The sequence below is a fragment of the Peromyscus californicus genome, unplaced genomic scaffold (genome assembly GCF_007827085.1).
Source record: "Peromyscus californicus insignis strain IS unplaced genomic scaffold, ASM782708v3 Scaffold_6__1_contigs__length_162567912, whole genome shotgun sequence".
In the NCBI taxonomy this organism is placed as follows: domain Eukaryota; kingdom Metazoa; phylum Chordata; class Mammalia; order Rodentia; family Cricetidae; genus Peromyscus; species Peromyscus californicus.
Window position 1 is genome coordinate 58,289,807 of NW_026294584.1, and position 21,405 is coordinate 58,311,211.

A 21,405-nucleotide genomic window follows, 5' to 3' on the forward strand; every position below is an offset into this window, starting at 1 on the left:
CAAAGCTTTCTAAACTCCATAGGTTTTATTTGCAAGAAAATGTGCCCACAAATTGGAAATTTAATACTACTGATCAGTCCTGAATCTGTATGTATAAGTAGCATTATACAGACCGATTAGGTTGTACTTGCATATTTAGGAATAAATGTATGTAGCTGTGATTAATGAAAAAGAGGCCATAAATTTGAAGGGAGCAAGGAGTGATATATGTGAGGGTTTGGAGAGAAGAAAGGGAAGGGGGAAAGAGTGTAATTATATCATAATCTTAAAAGAAAATTTGTAGTTAAACATCAGAGCCTCATTTTAACACAATTAGAAATGGGAGAAAATCCACTGAGGTATGGCACCAAAAGTAGTTTCTTACTGGAAGTTTAGAGAGAAATTCATTAAAGCGTTTTCAACTCTAATACTAATCAATGGCGTAAACTCAATGCGCAAAAAAAAAAAAAAAAAAAGGTAGTGGGGGCATTATTAAAGGGCATTTCATGAGAACACCATGAAAATATCAAATCACATTTTGACAGGAAAGAAAGGCCTTTCCTGGGGCTTAACAAATTTTGGAAGAGAGAGTTTTAACATTGAGAATGAGTTTAAAAGAAATCGGTATGTGTAAGGAAACAAGGAAGCAACAGACACATCCAGCAAGGGATACAGTCGAACGAATAGGGAAAGACAGCCAAGCAATGCAACGTGAAAGTACACTCCCTTTGACAAAGTCCCAGTTAATATCCCTGTGGGCTTTCCCTCGTGAAACATACAGTGCTTTTCCAACTCCATCAGATTTGGTTTCTGTTGGAAACAACTGTTTTCCTCTTTAGGAGGAGAAAATGTTGTCAAAGAAGTAGGGAAAACCCTTTGAAATGTGTTGTGGTATAAAAAAGCTGAGTTCATGTTTTGACTCTGCTATCCTCTTACATAACTGTGAAAACTGTGATTCTTGCCTGTGGTGTAAAGAGGTGTTTCTTCATCTTAAAGTCTTTGGAATCTCAGCCAATTTAGTTATAAAATATAAAAACCAAAAGGCTGACAGTTGTAAACCTAGGCTTTAGGGTGGAGTTAACTAATTTGATAATTTAAAGTTACAAAAAATGGATCACAGTGAACATGTGATTCAAAACTAGAGGTTATGCTGGCAAGTTCTTGTACCTCAGTCTTAGTCATTTTCTGGGTAGCAAATTCACAAGCTATAAAGAAATGAAGGGTGATGGGATGGCAGTGTGTATAAAGTCCCAGAGGATAGCTTTGAATGCATTCTTGAGAATGTTTGCACCTAGTGCCAGTCTTGCTCTGCAACCCCAGGTACCAAGAGAGGCCGTGGCAGAGCTCCAAATCCATGTGCCGTGAAATGGTATTCATTACAGTGAGCAGTGAAGACAGAGCAGTCCAAATTACATCTGTTTCCCTACACTTTATTTCTTTGTATTTTTCTGCCTTCTCATTTGTGAGAAAATAAGCTGCATCTGGAGAGTCAGCAAAAGTATGAACAGTAAAGTTACCTATACAGTAAGCAAGATGCCTCAATTCATCCCAAATCCCTAATGTTATGGTACAAACCTGATTCTGTTCTCTCAGGTCTGAGTGAGGGTGCGTTAGAACACATACAATTTCATGTCAATTAAGCTAAGAAGTAACTCATGATGAGAGTAACAACTAATAGAAGTTTGCTTATGCTGTGCAGGTAGTGTGTTCTGAGCTGTGTGTTGATTCTCTACAGAGTTCTCTAGAGAGCACTATATTTAGCAGAGCTTTGTAATTCTCAAAGGTCATAGGGTGGCCAAGTCACAAAACAAAACCTTGGAAAACTTAACTAAATCTCTGTGTCAACTCTGAACTACTGGGAACCAAGGTCTGCAGCAGGGAAAATACAGCATCTTGCTCTTCAATGTGATACTGATTTCAAAAAGAAAGATAGAAAAGCAAGTCTGATATGAGTTTCTGATATTCATAAAAATAGCTGTGCTGTGTGCTAGGTTGCTTATGCAAAAAGGTAAAGCCAGCCGACAGGAGTGACTCATTCGTTCTAGAACTGTTTAAAGTCACTACTCCATTCTCACTAGCCCCAGGTAATGGCCACAGAATGTCTTCTTTAATTCACTTAGATTAATTTTTCCATGTTTGAGAATTAAAATAATTAATCTTCCAAAATTTATGTCTATTTTAATCATAAGACTCTATGAATATATTTAATATATTCATACTTATAAATCATTTATTAGACCACTCATAAGAACTGCAACATAAAAAAGGTTTAACGTTTGTATTCTCCTTGAAAAAAAATCACGCGGTATTTAGAATATGATATTTTCGCACTCAAATTTATGAATTGTGGCTGTCTTAGTTTCTTTTCCTATTACTATGTTAAAATCATCTGACTAAAGCAAATTAAGTAATAAAGGATTTATTCTGCTCAAAATTCCCACTCACAAGAATGGTGGGAAACTCACAGCATCAGGAGCTTGAGGCAGCTGGTCACATGGCATCCACAGTCAAGAACGAGGAAGTACTAGCATTCATTGCTCAGCTTGCTTTCTCCATTTTCTATTTTATAGAAGCCAGAATACCCTGCTTAGGGAACAGTCTCACTCATACTAATTCAAATCATTAAGATAATCCCTTGTGGGCTTACCCAAGGGCCCATCCCCAGGGGATTCCAGACTCCGTCAAGTGAAGCAGTGAACACTGACATCCAAAGTGACATTTGAAAAAATATTTCAATGTCTGTGGGTTCGATGTTTTAAAATTGACTTTATGGAAGTCCAATTGATAAGGTGTTGGAATAGTGATGGAATATGAGGAAATAGAGAAGAAATTCTCTGAAATTTTGAATTATACCATTTTGAAACTCAACTTAAAACCCCCAAGTAAAAATATGTGCTCAATTATTTGTACACTTGGTCAAGGTACTCTGAGAATAAAGGACAATAACCTTGGGAGCTCAGAGGGGACTAAGGATTATGTTTTCTTTTCCCTCATTTCACAGGTTCTTGGAGGGAACTGGTTTTGTAGGGGTGAACTGGCCTTGGTGAGAGCCAAGTTACCAGCTCACAGCAGGGCTCCTCTGCAGCCTAGTGGGGTGAGTAGGATGCTACTAATTTTAGGGACATGAGACCACCATTTTAATTTCTGACCAATTTTCTACCTCAGCACAGCATTTATACCAAGAAAGAAGACACATGCTGTGTTTCTGGATCTACATTAACAGAAACTCGACCATTGACATTTTAAAGACTTTACCACTCTACTATAAATGGCATGTGTAATGGAATTAAATCTGCCATGGCTTGGGAAGTGTATAAATTGCTAGGATTGACCTAAACTGCAAAAAAGCCAGTCAAATTTAGAAAGTGGAAAATAAGATGTGCAGACACTGTACAAAAATGTGTCCTATTTGCAAATTCAGTCCCTTTCCTAATAACATCCCAAAACACTTCACTAAAATTAATATGGATTTGTGGTATTTTTTGCCCTTATATGATCTGAATCTCTATTCTTGAAGCTACAGAATTCTGCAACATCATCAGTGGATTTCCAATGTCTCTGATAGGGCAGGTTTTTATTTTTCTTCCTTGATTTGTGGCAGGAAAAGACATTCACAATATAAACTATACAAAAGAATATCTAAAATTCTTAAATTATTAGGTGTTAACTTCCAATTATATGTCATCTTAAATTAATTTAGGGCTTAGAGAAGCTACAGATTAATATTCTATTTCTAAAAGACTCAATAAAAATCTGTATTTTCATGTTGAAATTTAAGCACACATTATATTTAATAAAGTCACAAATAGTAAACAATAATAAAATAATTAACTAAGTAAAAGAGCATTTTTGTGCCCTCCCTCACAAAAAAATAAAACTCAGAGGATATAACTTGTGTTCTGTGATTCTCTGAGCATCTGAGATTTTACACATACATGTATTACTAAAACTAGGTTTCTTGTTTGTAAAGTAATTAATGAATTTAAAAATGGAATATACAATCCATACACTTATACGGCAGTAACTACATAAAAAATGGGGGATTTGAGGTTAGCTAAGCTGCAGGCCACATGGACTAATATGTGTGTCCAGAAGTGGGTATAAATAAATGGAATAACATTGACATTTTACTCTTTTATATAATATTGGTTTTACGTAGCCCAGGCTATCTTCAAAGTTGCTAGTTAGCCAAGGATGAACTGAAACTTCTGGTCCTCTTGATTGCAGCACCATAACTAGATCACATGATGCTAAGAACCAAACCCATGGGTCCCTGCATTCTAGGCAAGCACTCTACCAAATGAGCAGCATGGCTGCACCATTCCATACATGTATGAAGAAAATCACAGATGCCTAGTCATGATCTTCAAGGCTCATTTAAATATCTTATTATATTTTCATTAAGATGTCTGTGGCACTTGAGATGGTTCTGTAGTCCCCATTTAAAAACAACTCTTTGAAGTGTTCACTGTTCACTGTCACCACATGTAAAGACACACACACACACACACATGAATCTGCCAGTACAGACCCAAGCCTAGGCTTTCAGGGGAAATACATGATTGGGTTCCTAAGAGCATCAGGTCACTATGTGTTTATCTACCAATCAATGTGTCACATGGTTTTAAAGGTATCTTACATAGTCTCCATTGTGCCTCATTTCCATTGAATGAGGTGAACAAGTACTGAACTCAGGGGAAATAAAGCATATGTAACACAGACTATAAGACCATCACAGATTTCTCGTGATGAGAAGTTCCCACCAGACCTCTCCCACGTGAGATGTAGGTGTCTTGAACAATCAGAACAATCACTCTACTCTCCTCCAGAAAGCACAGGGTTGTCCAAAATGTGGTGTTGAATAGATCATAGAAAGCACCCTCTTGATAGTGCAAGAGCTGAAACCTGGCTACAGAGCCTGGCCTTTTTCATCTCCTATGGGATACATCTTGGATGACCCAATTTTCTGCAACTCTGCACACAGATGCTGGTATGATATTAATGTTGTTTTAGTAGTTATGAACAATTTCTTTAGCAAGTAAGTAAATCTGAGGATCCAGACCAGTGTATAATAAATAATTGGGTATATCTGGTAGTTATTCTCTTAGTTCAGGTTGTAATAAGTAACAAAATACTACAGAACAAGGATGTTTCTAACATTTGCCAGTCTGAGAAGTCCTAGCCAAGACCTTAGAAGGCTGGATAGCTGAGACATTACCAGTTCATAGGTGTCATCTCATTGTGTTTTCATGTAGTGAAAGGACCAAGGAACTTTGAGGTCCTTGTGTAAACACTGATGCCAATCATGAAGGTTATATGCTGATGACCTAATTGCCTCCCAGAGCCCTCACCTCTTGAAGTTATCACATCAGTTTTTAGCTTTATACAACAATATTTTGTGAGGATCACAAAAATCAAAGCATTCTCTCCTCAGCATCCCCAATTCACACCCTTCTCAGATGCAAAATGCATTCATCCCATCCCAGCAATTTCAAAATTCTTAATTAAACTCTAGCATTAGCCTTAAGTTTTAAATTCTGCATCTCAAACTAGTAACTAAGTCAAGTTATGTGCAAGACTCAAGATATGATTTATCCTGAAAAACAAAACAAAACAAAATAGTCTTCTGTAACATTCAAATAACACTAGCATTACTGTACACCTTCAGTAGTTACAAATGAATAAATAAAGCTTACCAAGCTTAGCACATCCCACACACTCTCAATTCTCCACTATGGTCAAAGATTTTAGCTATTAAACCAGTTTCTTTTCCATGGTGATAGATAATCAGAAAGAAGTATGTCTGTTACCCAGATCTGGATCAAAACTGAAAGGCGAGGGAGACACCTCCACAGAACTACATGATTTTAAGAAGCCAACAGGACACATTTGCCCAAGCTGCCTGTCTCCTCTGCGAGCTAAAGTTGTAAGGTCTATTTCAGGAACACCAATTCATTTTACCCTTGTTGGGACTGGTTCTCTGGTCAAGTGGCAGGAACATTACTTGTTTGTAGAAATAAATTAATTCAACCTGCTCACCAGGGCCCATGTGAGTTTGCAGGTGTTACAGAGTAATGGACAGCAACCAAGTTCATAGTGAATCAGCTTTTCTCTAGTGCCCAAGCCACTGAAGTGTGAGGATGACCAGGCCGCAGAGAACCATTTAGAGCTCTGACAGGCAGGACAGAGCCCACTCTGGCAGATAGGAGAGAGCACATTATTTCAAAACATGTGTGCATTATGAGCTTCCTTCGTCCTATTTTATGCTTGAGGTAAGTTCCACCCAAAGGTATATGAAATCACACCACACATAAACGTAGTGCTGATGTACAACACCATAGAAACAAGTCCACAACACACTGAACATATGTTCAGTCCCTCGCAGAAAGGAGTAAATTGTTTGTATCAACTCATTTAGTTTTCAAGAAAACAGAAGAAAAAAGCTTAAGATTGTTCACTAGTTAATTCTTATGTATTGTACTGCTTTCATGAAAATTTGTGGGAATTATTTGTGCATACTGATCGGGACAGTATCAAGCTTATAATTTTAAAGGTGTAAGCTGTGTTTAATTGTTGTTGTTTATTTTTTTATAGTTTTGACACCATGACAGCCTAGAGCACAGGAATATGGGTTAGCTACACAAGTGGTACATCTCTGAAATTCTGTTTACCAATTAAGACAGTTAAGTGAATTAAAATGCTTAATATTTTTAAATTTAAAGATTATTATGGTTATTATTATTTATTAATTTGTGTGGAGGGTCCTAGAACAACATTGCAGAGTTAGTTCTCATTCTACTTTTTTCTTGGTTCTAGGAATAGAATTCAAGGTGCCAGATAAGCTCCCTTACACAGTCAGCCATTTTACCCACAGAGCCATCTCAATGGCCTGTATTTAGTGCTTTGGAGAGTAAATTTTGACCTTCATTAAGGGTATATTCTATTCCATTAAGCCTTTGTAGTACTCAGTTTATTCAACACTCAGACAAACTATTACTGGAAATATTCATTTGAAATTCTTTAGTTCTTAAGAATAAAGAATTTTATCATACTGAAATTCTGAGCAGGAGAAAAGGCATCATCAGAAAGCTGTGCACTCTCACAGCTGTGCTGGGCATCACTTGAGTTATGGATCAGTGTGGTCTTTGTTCACATTCATAGAGTTCAGCTTCTTCATTGCTGAATTTTGCTGTCTCTGAGCGTATCCCATCTCCCACCATCCCCAGGAGGCTTGTGTTTACCTCTCTAAGATACAAACCTGAGCATGCTCCTTCTACTTCAGATGCCATGATTGCACCCATAGGCAAACATTTTCCATAGGTAGCATGAGGTCTTCTGATTGTAACCTCACCTGTAATGCATGAGACTTGTACTAAAGTCATGTAGAACTGAGCTCTTCAAAACAATTGGCATGTTATTTTCCTCTATCTGCCTTAGCTCATCTGAACTTGAATTCTTTTTTTAATCCACAATGAATTTCATTTCTTACTTCTTTCTTAAAATTTACCCCTTTTAAAGTGGGAGAGATGGCTCAGCAGTTAATGTTATTTGTTGTTATTCTAGAGGACTTAAGTTTGGTTCCTAGCACCCAAAGGGGGCACCTAATAACTTCCTGTAATTCCAGCACCAGGGAAACTGACACCTTCTTCTGGCCTCCACTGGCACCTGCAAAATGAGGCAGGCATGCACATACATGTCCATACAAATAAAATAAACCTTCAAAAATACATTTTTCTCAACGGTCCCAAATTAACCCTAAAGTTGTATGCGTGCATACCCAAGATATTTCAGTGAATGCTAGTTTTTAAGGAGATATCTAATGGTGGTTTCTCAAATTTTACTTTAAAAGACTTATTTGCAGATCTGTGAAGTATCTTGCCAACAACTCCAAGGTTCTTTTTTATTTTATCAAAACTTGCATTTTTCTCTCTTTTTTTCTACAAATTATGATGAGATTTTTCTATAAATGCTATTTTTAAAATGTTGAAGAAGAAATGTGAACTAGAGTAAGGTCAGCCTGGTATGACTAGGTATATAGCACTTAAAAGACAGTTTATTATTCCCTGTTTCCCAAGAAGAGGGTGCAAACTTCAACACTGGTTCAGTTGAAACAGGGCTACAGTGATTCAACAGCCATGTCAGGGTATAATATGACTTACAGAGTTCCTTATAGTTTCCATGGAAATGGGTAAGGCTTGATCAGACATGAATTTGGATAGATGGAATATTTCCAGTGGGCTCTAGTGCCTTGGAGTTGTAACCAGTTGTCAGGCACCTGATCTTGAGATAATTATGGAAGGTGGATAGTGGCTCAGAACATGTGCTTTCAATAAAAGTGGTATCTGGGTTGCAAAACCTCCAGGAATGTTTTGCATTTGGGGTGTGTGCTTGAAGATTTATCTAACTCCAGGAAGAGTGATTCTCCAGGATCAGCCAGACCTCCATGTCAAAGCACTAGAATGAGGACAAGACATCACTTAGACAGGGAGTTGGAAGCTAACCACAGACACATCAAGAAATATCTAGAGAGGCTGCCACTGGACTCCATACCTCCTTGTTTCCATCTCTCCTCCTTTGTTAATAGGAAGTATTGGTGTTTTCCTCAACATTAATGATCTTCTATGATAATAGTGCCTCAAAACAAGTTTCCTAGCTCCATTTCTACAGAACCCTATCTTTCCATCTACAGCATTAAGATTTAGATGATGGTATTGAGAGTGATCTTTTAAATGGGACTAGTAACGTTTAGGGAAAAAAAACCCAAGCGCATGCTGGGAATCCTTTGAATCAAAAGGGGCTCTGAGAATCTACCTGATGCCTGCTTCACACATTCATTTTGTGACCTTTAATTGGAGCTCACAATCTAGACAATCTTTTCCTGGCAGAAAAATAAACTTTTGCAGAGTCAACACTGCAGAATTCTTTTTGCTGGGCAGTAACGTTAGCACAGAAAAAGCAACTCCAATTTGTTTGTCTTTTTGATTTACAAAAATATAATGAAATATAGCTTCCACCTGGATTTTCTACAAATGAAGATTTTGCTAATTTTCAGAAAGTTCATATTACTTATGCATTATGAGATGCATTAGAGTTATAATATTCTTAGAAAAAGGATTGTTCTCCTTTTCAGGTGTCCTATGAGTTGCTAGTGGTGGGAGAGAAAGCAGAAGGTGGTATCTATAACAATGTACATGCATGTGAATGACCATTTTTGAAAGCAGAGGGCAATTTGAGTTTCTTTTTTATTTTTAATATTGAATAATGGAATTTTGGTAATGTGATTTCAAAATTTACTAACATTTTTTTTTCTGTGTCTAGTTTGGGTTAAATGAGCCAGTCACATAATGAACTACTCATAAGTCATTGCACATTATAGATTTCCATGAAATAAATCAATAATAATAAAACATATACAGGAACAAATCCATCTTTCCTCTGAATGTCAATAAATATTTAATCTTAATTTAGTCCAAAATAACTGTGTTAAAGGAATGTCTTAGTAACTTAATAACCGTGTGAAAGATTATCTTAATAAGCTTGCCAACTTTAATCTTGCAACAAGTAAGTTTCTCTCCAATGCATTCAATTAAAAGAAAAATGTGTTATAATAAAACTCATGTAGAAGTTAAATGTCTAAGCCTTTGACTTATAAACAATTACTACATGAGTATAACTACTATAATTCATTTTAAACTATTTATATAGAAGCCTGCAGATACAATATTTAACCAAATGCATATTCTTACATGATATTTAGAGCTACCTTAGAAGATTAACTTCACAGATCCTGGTATGGGTTTGTAAGGATGCAAGAACATAATGCAATTCTCATTTTGCCTTGATATTTCAAAGACACATTCTACTTAGATCAATTTAAGAAAAGCTTATTATACTAAGAATGCAAAGTGTAATGATACAAGGTCTGTGCCTTAGAATGTAATACCACCAGAGGAAATGAGACCTTAGCAATGTAGTTTCAGTTCAACCTTAAGAGTGATGCCTCGAGTTCTGCAAGTTCTAATGGGACATCAGGCCAGCACTGTCTTATACAGACAAGCTTTCTAGTGGGTGAGTTTTTTCCAAGAGTTGGACAATGCCTGAAATGTAACCAAAAGAAGACAACATGTCAATAATGGTGGAGACTCCCACAACCTCAACTGGAGATTCAGTTGGTTTAGTATCTTACCTTAGCACACAATGAGGAATCTGCTCTAAATAATGAGACAGTTGGTGAAGGCAAGAGTTGCTCTAAAGATTTTATAATATATATTATGCAACTTAGATTTTCTTTTTCTTGGCAAAAGCGTTCATATCAGGAAAGTGTTTCTAGCTTCTAGAGAGACAATGCAAGGGTTGACAGGCAGGCGTATGTGAAGTATTCCTTTAAGTTTGCAAATACAATGTATATTACCAAGTGTGAGGCAGCTATATTGTGATATGTAAAGGTAATCTATGTTTTGAAACTTGACAAGTGCTACATTGCCCAGGACTTGAAGTAGCTGTAATATGGGATGGGGAAAATACAGGACCTCAGAAAAGTTCTAGCTCTCCAGCTTAAGTGACTTGATATTAAATATGAGAGCAAGGGCAAGGAAGCCCATATAAGGAATTACATACTTGACAAGTAGAGAAAGATATACACCAGGGATATCCATGTGGATCAGTCTTCTAGGCAGTTGGGTATTGGAGTGTAAACTTTATAGAGAAGAGGGGACCAAAGGTGAAAAGAAGAAAGTGTTTTCTATGTGACTTTGCAAGAGTAAAGAATCAGAGTAACAAAAGAGAAACTGCATTTGAGGAATGAGAGAGAGGAAATACTCTCTGAACCAATAAAGGAGTGATAGGAGACCTAAATAACACCAAAACCAAACATGAAAGTTAGGAAGAAGAGTAAAGCCATTCCAATTCTAGCCATTCCAGCAGTGGTTCCATGTGGGAGGGAACCTGTATTCAATTACTAAGGTAAGCAGGAAAATGCAAATAAGACCAGCCATAAAAACAAACTAAGGTGACTCACTCTTAAGCTCTGAAGAGGGTACCCATTCTAGATGTCTCCAATACATAGAGCTTACATTCTCACAACACTCACTGCTATTTGGTACCTTTGCTTAGAACTTGGCATAGGCTGGCATGACTTGAACATGGGAGCATATCATTGGGTGGAAGCAACTCAGTACATAGAAACTGCAGGCTGAGTGAGAGCTGTGGACATAGCTTGAACTTCCCTTGGGACTTTTTGTGGCCTATGATCCGTGAACAAAACCTAATGAATGACCTTCTCCACTATCCATGGAATTGTAGACTGTGCCAAGATCCCTGTCTTTCCTACATCAATGAGTCAGGAACTGAGGGGACTCCTGTATAAGCACTGTAGATCTGCAAAACATCCATAACCCATACTAACAATTGAACAATACCAATGGAATCTAGTGTATGTTGCCTGGCCAATCTATAGCCTTGGTGCTCTGGCTGCTCACCAGAAATCCCAGACAACATGTGTCCCCAAGACCAGGGTAAGCACTCATTCATGCTCTTCAGATACAGGAACTAATTTTATTGAATGTATGTAAGTGACAATTATACAGGTGTTCAGATATTGAAGGACAATAAAATACAAAAGGAAATGTAAAGCTTTGAAAGAAGTACAGTTATTTAGAAACATATCCTAATTTGAAGGACATCTATTAGCTATTTGAAAAAACACTTTAATTATCCTGATTATTGATTTTAAGTTCAGTAATTTTTCAGAAGAGAATGTATGAACAGTACCAGAACGTGGGCAGGTAGTTCAGGAAATGAATTCAAAATTCACTACAGAGAAATAAATCATAAAAAGAGAGAATCAGGAATATAGGAAATAAGATCCCAATGAAATGAAAGATATGAAAGAGAATCTTTTAAGAAGATCAAATTTAACTAAAGAAATACTTTTAGTAACTGGAGATCAAGCCATTGAATTAAGATTGTCAACAAAATAGGAAAGTAGGAAAGGTGAGAGAGAAATAGAGAGAAACATTTAAAAGGATGAAGAAGGATTGTCCAACATATGGGGCATTATCAAGTGTTCAAACACAAATTTTAAGAATTTGAAAAATAAAAAGAGGGAACACTGAAAATCTATTTCATTAAAGTTAAATAAAGGCTTAAAATCTTCACCAAGTTGTAAGTAGGCATAGGTATAAAGACTCAACAGAAAGAACCTCAGCTAGCATCAGCCAAAGTAGATAGTCACCAAAGTATGGCACAGTGAAACTGTCAAAAAATCGAAGATAATTTGAAAACAGAAAGAGAAAAATATCAAGTCCTACAACTAATGGCCTATTCGATTTGTACCATCACTCATGAAAAATAAATCTACAAGCCAAGAAAAAATGGAAAATATATTAAAAGTGCTGAAAGAAAAGAAACAAACAGCAAAGAAATCCAAACTCACCTCCCAAGAAGACTATTACTATCATTTTTTCCATCTAAATATTAGAAGAAATAAAGTCTATCCCAGATAAGCAGAAACTGAAGGGACTGACCTCCACTAGCCAGCTCTACAAGAATCTTTACATGAACCCAACACTAAGAAGGAAAAGAATGAAAACTTCTTCATTGTTCAAGATTCTTTAGGGAACCAGGATGTAGAAATTGGGCTACACTATAGGAAGCTGGTTAATCCAATAATGGCTATCACACTTGAGAGAAAAGAACCGGGTAGACACTTAGGCCAATACACTGGAAGCCTCAGCAATTCCATCTGATACTGAAGATCTGAAGGATCACGGTTAGACTTGTGTCGAGTCCACGTGAAAAGCCACAGAGGCTAGAGTGAAACATCGATGGGTCCTGGCAGCAGTGGCAGGAGCCCTCACTCAAGGTCGTTTCTTGACTCCATGCATTTCACACTCTCAACTACGTTGTTCCCAATTCACATTGTAAATAAGGCTAGAGCAGCCAGCAATCACCACGCAACAGCTTGAGTGCTGTGCTCATATGGAATTTATCAGACCAAATTAATTAATCCATTGCTTTTTAATTCAACCTCACTCAAATCTTCGAGACATGGGCAAAATATAGACAATCCTTTACAAGATGTAACACAAATGACTATTAGTCCAATTTCCAATAGGCATCGTTTTACTATCTGAAACTTCTCAGAGCTGCCCTTGACTATCCACATTCCTTTTAGCATTCTTGTCTTCTGAAGTCCCACTAAACTCATTCACTGAGTCCTGCCATCATCATTCTTAGCTGTGTCTAGCCAGCATCTCTAAACTTTTCTAAATTCCTCCCATAACCCATCTTGTATTTTTAAACTTTAGCTTTAGAAATATATTTCAGACTTTTGAAGTGACTTGGTCTTCGTTTATTATGAATTCTAATATGATTATATATGTAATTTTTCACACACAAATATTGTTATATATTAGTACATATAAGCATAAATAATGTATAATATGTATATATAATATGCAATATTACAGTCTCTATAGTATATGCAACAACCCATGTTATTTTATATCTATATTCATGTTTAATACACAAACTGTACTCATACAGTGAAGCATAATCTACACAATATATATATATATATATTGTGTAGATTATGCTTCACTGTATGTTAGATAGATGCATAGCTTGGTAGATAAAATATAAAAATCTAACATTTGAACAAACTACTGATCATTAACAATACCTGATCTCTTTTTACCAGGATTTACACTCTACTTTTAATATGCATTATGTAATTTTGAAACAATATAGATATTTTGGGTAGGAATATATCCAAGGTGTTTTAAAATAATATTCCAGTGTGCTCACATGGTAAACATTCTCCAGAACATCTTATACAAATTCAGAGAAAAAACCACAGCCCAATTAACAAAACAAGAACGGCCTCATTGCACAAGGATTTGATGAGTTGGGCACACTCCCAGCTCCCTGAGTTATTGTTAGAAGCAAAATTGTGGAAACACTATGATTTGGCATTCACTTTTGAATAGCCATTATTGTTGTTCAGATTGCTTAAACAGTTCAACCACACATATTTAATCACTGCAGAAAAATCTTAATTTTAGGGAGTGTAAGTAATCAGAATCATAGAAAAAATCAGCTTGTCCTAAAATAAGCACAACATATTATTAGACTTCAAGTGAATTTTTCATTTATTTTTCATAGGGAATAGAACTAATCTGTGGTGGGTGTTATTTGCATTATTATACAACATCCCAGACTCTTTTAAAGGAGTATGATAGGTGTTTAAGTATAAATTATATTACACAGATCATTTCAGGGAGTTTTATAATTTCCAAACTAGCTCTTCACTCACAATCACAAGAGAATATGTGGATATTTCAAAAGAATTTAAACTATTCATGGAGGAACAGATTTGACTTTGTAATGTAGGAGGTCTGGCTTGAAGATCATTTTATCAGTTTTTCAGTCCACCACTAAGGACTTACTGTAGGTAAAATGAGGCTGGGCAATGTGAATAACTTCCCTTCATGATTTTTGTCTATACTATAGGACTGTCTAGAGGCAATAAACCACACCCATTCTGTCTGTCACACTTCCCCATTGTGCTAAGTGTGAGGCAGGAAAGCATCCACATTTGCGCAAATCACTCTTCTTTTCCTGGCACGGCATAGAGATTTCCACTTATATGAACATATAAAGGTAGAGATTTCTTGCCTCTATCTAGGCTGAAGGGACATTTGCTTCCTGAGATCTGAATGAGAAGCATTATATGTCACAATTAATATATATAGAAGGCATATAAAACAACGATGGCTCTATTATTCAATTGTCACTGATAGGAAGCTGGTGGCAAAATTACTCTCCAGAGGTCATAACTGACTCCCTTCTTATGCTTTTCATTTATTCACTTTTCAAGACAAAAAGGAATTTCTACTAACTGTGGGATTATAAATTCAACCTGAGCTCTGAATAGAATATCAGGTACCGTTTTTCTTGCCTTTATCTCTCATCATGGATGATGAAGTTATTGCCATTGGAATTCAGCTGTGACAGTGTGGATGATTAAGATCTAGTTTAATTGGCTTTACAGTGTGAGTAGAAGCCAAGACTTAATGATTGTTCCTTCACCCTCTATATTAATATAAACCCCTGTGATGCAGATGGTGGGAACAGGAGTCTGATGATTATGAAGGGCTTTGTATGGCCAACAGCGCTGATTATAAGAGAACTGAAAAGAACAAGCTGAAGTTTGGCTCTCGAAACTTTCAGTTAATTAATATGCCTTTAAGAATTTATTGTTTGAATGCATGTAAGTGTTCTGATGTGTGTGCGTGTATATGCTTGTGCTGTGAAAGTCAGAGGCCGAAGTCATGAATTTTCCTAAATCTCGTCCTTGTGTTTTTGAGATAGGATGTCACTGAACCTGGAGTTCATAGATTCAGCAAGGTTGGCTGAGCAGTAAGCTCTGGGCTTCTGCTATCTTGACCCGTCTTGAGCTGACATTATAAGCTTGCCCCACCACAGCTGGCTTTTTATGTGCTTGCATAACAAGCACTTTATTCACTGAGACATCTCCTTAGCCCCTCTCTGAACTTGTAAAAACAGCATTGTTTCAACTCTGATTTAAAGGCATATATGTGAAATCATCACCTTGGTGTTTTTAAAGCTATTGATGGGAAAGCTATTGATGACTTTATGGAAAACAGACCTTTAGTCTTAAATAATGTTAGAAACAGTTGCTGTTGTTCACTTTGTTGAGAACAAACACTTAGCATAAGAGGTGGTACTCAAAAGGGGCTGGGCAGGAAGAGTAACCCTCACCTCCTCTGCCACCACATTGGGGACATAGCTGGTCAAATGGCTTACTATAATTACTGCAAATCAAACTGCTCCCCATGATGCTGGACCTAAGCACATGCCAGAAAATCAGAATATGAAATGAGAAAACACTTCTCCAGTGAGCTTTCAACTCCCTCTTCTTTTCCCTGCTATCTTCCTGTGGGAGTGTTTTAGGAAGAACTCCCATAACCTAAAGACTGGCTTTGTACAGAACTATGATTTTCAGGTACTAGAACAACCCAGTTTGACTAACTTTTCCGTAATTTCAAAATTAAAAGGTAACAGACATGAGATCTTGAAAATATCTCCACAAAACATATCTAAAAATAACAACTCCCCTGCTGGCTATAGAAATAGTTGATCTACATTTTCATAATTCTCCTTAGAACCATTCCATCATATGGAAACCCATTGCCCAGGCATGGACAGTACACATTCCTTTCTCACTCTTACTGCTGAACAAGTGACTAAATGACTATGGAAATGAGTAGCAATGATGAAGCAAGTGTAACACACAATCTGCACACTCCCTCATGTCTGAAAATTCCAATGTGATCCCCTACATTCAAATTAGCTCTATTCCAGTCACAGTACAGATGGATATTTGTCCAACTCAGAAATGGTAACTCAGGATATCTAAGTTTAATTAGTAGAGCCTCAATCATTAACCCTGATTTCCCCACTCCAAATGCAAGGGACCAATATGGAGTCTGAGAGAGTTATCTGAAGCTACCAAAGAGGACTGAAGAGTAATTAGTTACAAACCTCAAGTCCTATGACAAGCTTATTAAAAATGTAGAAGAATATAAACATCAGGTAAAAATAGTATACCGCCCAACACTATATTTCAAATTTCTGCATACTGTATTTAAAAAGAGAAGTAAATTTTTAAATTAAAATGTATTTACTAAGTTGCAAAGAATTATTTTCTTAAGGAAGAAATGTTAAATTTTATAACGTCTTACAACTGAACATTTTTCAGAATGAGTGTAAGAGCCAAAGGTGGTGGTAGACTACAAGGACACTGTCTTCTGGACATAGCAAGGGAGATGCAGTATTTGACTCTTCACAGTTTGGGCAGCATGGGCAAAACCTGTGCAAGACCAAGCCAAACCAAACCCCAGCATAAAGCCAGGAGTGTGGCTCACAGCCTCACCCATACTGTGGAGCTATTGACAATTGTTAGGTGCTGGGAAATGGAGAGACAGTTTTCTGTAAGCATGTAGCCCCTGGTAAATTGACTACTCTCCAGTAGAAGACCACACATTCAGGTACATTTGGCCAATGTAAGTTGGTCTTGATGGAAAAAAAAATTCACACACACACACACACACACACACACACGCGCGCGCGCACATAAGGTTGTATGTGTAGGGAAGGGAATTGGACTTGGAAAGAATTGGGAGGTGGGGTGAATATTATCAAAGCTTATCCTGTGAAACTCTCACAGGATTAATTAATTTCTTTTACTCTTTTTCACTAAATTATACATTTCCAAGTTGAAATTTCAATCATATTCATATTAACTGAGTTTGTATTGTCAATATAGTAATTGAAATAAAATTCTGTATTGATAGATACAGTTATGATGATTCTTATCAAAACTCTCCAGTCAATACACTTTAGGATACATGGTAAATTAACAAAAAGAAAGAAAAAGCACAGGGATCCACCTTCTCAGGAAAACATTCAACTCCCATTTTCCTGAGTAGGCACTAGCTGGAAGTGGATGCTTATCTAAAGCTACCAGACTAATGAGGTGTTTCTCTCTCCTCTCAGGGGCTGACGTCATCAACTTTGATGGTCATGTTGTGTTGCCCTACCGATTCAGAAACAAGAAGATGAAAACACTCAAAGATGTCATTGCTTTGAAATTCAAGACCTCGGAAAGTGAAGGAGTAATCTTGCATGGTGAAGGCCAGCAAGGGGATTACATTACATTGGAATTGAAAAAAGCCAAGCTGGTCCTCAGTTTAAATCTAGGTTTGTTGTGATTCTCTATTATCTTTTTCCATCTTTAAAATGTTTACAATGAAGGGAATGAAGAGATGACTCAGCATTTGAGAGCACTGGCTGCTCTTGCAGAGGACTTAGTTACAATTCCCAGCAATACGTAATAGCTCACAAGTGTCATTCCTGGAATTCCAGTTCCAGGGGATCTGATGACATCTTTTAATCTTCATGCGCACCAGGCATGTATATGGTACACATACATACATGTAGGCAAAGCACTAATACATATAAAATAAATAAATCCAAAGCATTTTAAATGTTACATAATCATTGAAATGATAATTCTAAGAGCTCACATTATATTGTCAATTATTTTTCATCTATAGTGGCAGATTATCTATTTGTATATCTATTTCTGTTAGTCACCTTTTATTCACTGTGACATCGTACCTGAAAAAATTACTTAAAAGCGGAAAGACTATTTTGATTCAGGTTTCAGATGACTCAATCTATAGTCACTGGACCCATAGTTATGGTCTTTTGTTGAGGTAGAACACGATGGAAGAAGGGCAGGGTGGAACATATATGCTTATGGGGGCCAAGAAACAGAGAGAGTAGAAGAAGTTAGAAACAAGATAGACACTTCAGTGGCCCACTTTTTGTGACCTATTTCTTTCAACTAAGATCTACTCCTACTGCCTGTCACCTCTCAATATCACTATCAAATCATTATTTCAACGGTGAATTGACTGATACATCTATGAGGTTAAACCAATCATTTTTCTAAACCTCATTAGCTGGTATCAAGGCTTTAACCAGCAACCCTTTGGGGGAACACTTTAGATTCAACCCATAACATTACTCATTCAACAAAATGTTTGTTGAAGCACTTACACTATGTTCAGTATTATAGTAGTTGGTAGCATATATCAGAGAACAGAAAGACATTGTCTCATTAAGTTTGTGAACCATTCCAGTGAAATAAAAGTAAATGACAGCAAATTATGAGTGATAGAAGGAAATCAGTTTAGTACGAATATATTATACTGAGCCCAAGTTTAAGTGCCACCTTAAGAAGCCATAGGACCAATGTCAGAATGTATGAAGGAAAATGCTCTCTTAGAAAAAAATAAAAGCCACAATGTTCAAGACAAGATCTAAAAAAAAAAAAAAAAAAAAAAAACCAGGAGAGAGAAGGCTGCACAGGGAGGGACCATTGCAGACAGAGAGTTCGAACGCTTATGGAACAAAAAGCAAACTATAGTGCATCCGTTCAGTGAATTTCTGAAAACAAGAGAGAAAGTCCAGGAAATGGAGACTGTTCAGGTCCTGTAGGATGCTACAGGTTCTGGATATCAAAAATGAACAGCTCTATGATGCTGACTTTGTAGGTGCACTGAGACTCTCATGGGAAGGACTGCCTAAGTCAGCATGAGAGTCAAAGAAGACATCTTCATGGCTGGGGAGAGATGACACTGGCATCCAAGGAAAGTTATCAGGGGAGATAAAGAGAAATGTATCTGAGAAATTATGTTAGTGGTAAATTCAGCATAACCCGTGATGAATTGTGTATGAAGCAAGAAGAAAAGAATAGAAATAAAGAATAATTCACAGGCTTTAGGCTCAGGCACTAAAGGAATGGTTAGTGTCATTTTCAGAAATAAAAAAAATAAAAAAAAGGGCAGAAGGAATTACAGGGATTAGTAGGGAAACAGCACGTTTGAGCTGCCTATTATATAAACAAAAGGTGTTTATATGGGGTCCATTGTAACATATCAGGGGAGAATGCACTATGGGGGCAACTAAGCAGGAAGCAGAGAGTAGAGAAGTAAAGAGTATGTAGTGCCCCAGAAGCCAAGGAAAGTGAAGTGACCAGTGCTGTGTAACTCACCTCAGATGTCAGCTGGCAGGGAGACAGACAGGTGAATACTGGCTCTGTTGATATGGAGGTTACTGTTTACTCACTCTCTGAGGAATCAAGAGAACACTCTTTTTTTTTAAAGATTTATTTATTATGTATACAATGAGTGTTCAGCCTGCAGGCCAGAAGAGGGCACCAGATCTCATTGTAGATGGTTGTGAGCCACCATGTGGTTGCTGGGAATTGAACTCAGGACCTCTAGAAGAGCAGCCAGTGCTCTTAACCTCTGAGAGAACACTCTTATTGACTTATTTTATAAGTGAAGAAAGAGTAAAAGTTGTGGAAATAATATTTTAATTTGATCAGACTACTAAAGGAAGCAGAGGAATGAGATATTGTTGGGAGTTGAGGCAACCTAAGGGATTGTTACCTTGCGTGATTTTCCCACTACTTTTAAGTAAACAGAGCCCGTGTCTGTTGGCTTGCTGATAACATAACTGAGACTCACATGGTGCTTAAGAAAATGTTCACAGCATTGGCAGTGACATTCAGAATCCCAGATTGACAAGACAATGACACTTCTTTCTCTTGCTTGGCTCAGTGTTCTGGGTTCTAGATAGCAGTACTCAAAGGCAACATGCAGTTCATGGATTTTAGTTTCTCTGTTGTAATAAGAATTCTACAAAAATAATAACTTAACAATAAATGAATAACTAAAATGCACTTGTTAAACGCATCACCAGAGAAAGCTACAAAATTGAAGATTAAAACACTCAAGACAGCCGGGCGGTGGTGGCGCACGCCTTTAATCCCAGCACTCGGGAGGCAGAGCCAGGCGGATCTCTGTGAGTTCGAGGCCCGCCTGGACTACCAAGTGAGTTCCAGGAAAGGCGCAAAGCTACACAGAGAAACCCTGTCTCGAAAAACCAAAAAAAAAAAAAAAAAAAAAAACCACTCAAGACAATGCTTACCAATTGAATTTCCCTACCCTGTATTATCTTGAGCCTCTGGATATTCCTGAGGATGTCTTGATTTCTCTGTGTTAACTTATTTTGAGAATTGCTGTCAAGTCTAGGAACACAAATTGAATTATGCAATAATAAATTGCCATAATTTTGCCATATATTTGCCATATGCTAGAATTACCATAGCTTTGACTATATATCATCCACATTAAAAGTAAAAAATGATGAAAATGTGAATCATACACTTATAAAAATACTGTTTTTTACATTTAAAATCAAGTGTATATGAAGCCAAGGGATATGCAAATATTATGTATGCAATTTTAATGCCATTCATGAAAAACCAATTGCACCACTCCATAAAAGTTCCAAGCTGCAAAAAGAGAAAAATGTATGCATTGAATACAAAAGATAACACAGAATAGAAAAATTAAACACTAAAGATGCCAAACACTCCATCACATCAGCTATAAGCATAACAAACAATAAAATGTAAGATAACATTTTTTTGATCAAATTAGTAAGTGTGTCTTTTCAGGGTTCACAGGGAAAGTGATAGAAAGGATCTTTTTTCTTTTTCTATTCTGCTAATAAAGATATTTTGGGAAAATTATCTGACCACACAGCTTCAGACATCTGAAGTAGTTTGCATATTTTAGTCAAGCATCATTAAAAAATAAGACATTATGAGAAAAAATTTAAATCCAAAGATAAATTTTTCAATATTATTTCAACATCAGAATATGGAGAAAAAGTAAAATTTATAAAAATATATTAGTTATATTAAAATGTGCTTAATTTTAGTTTATTTTAAAAAAATAATTATTTTTATGTGCATACCTGTTT

General features: G+C 36.7%; 1 protein-coding gene across 1 annotated transcript in view; it reads left to right on the forward strand.

The window, feature by feature from the left end:
• Nucleotides 1-21,405, forward strand: part of Cntnap2 (contactin associated protein 2) — a 1,578,963-nt gene that overhangs the window by 848,277 nt on the left and 709,281 nt on the right. Inside the window, exon 5 of the mRNA XM_052721500.1 lies at nt 17,560-17,763. Coding sequence (XP_052577460.1) covers nt 17,560-17,763 — 204 coding nt within the window. The remainder of the gene's footprint in view (nt 1-17,559; nt 17,764-21,405) is intronic.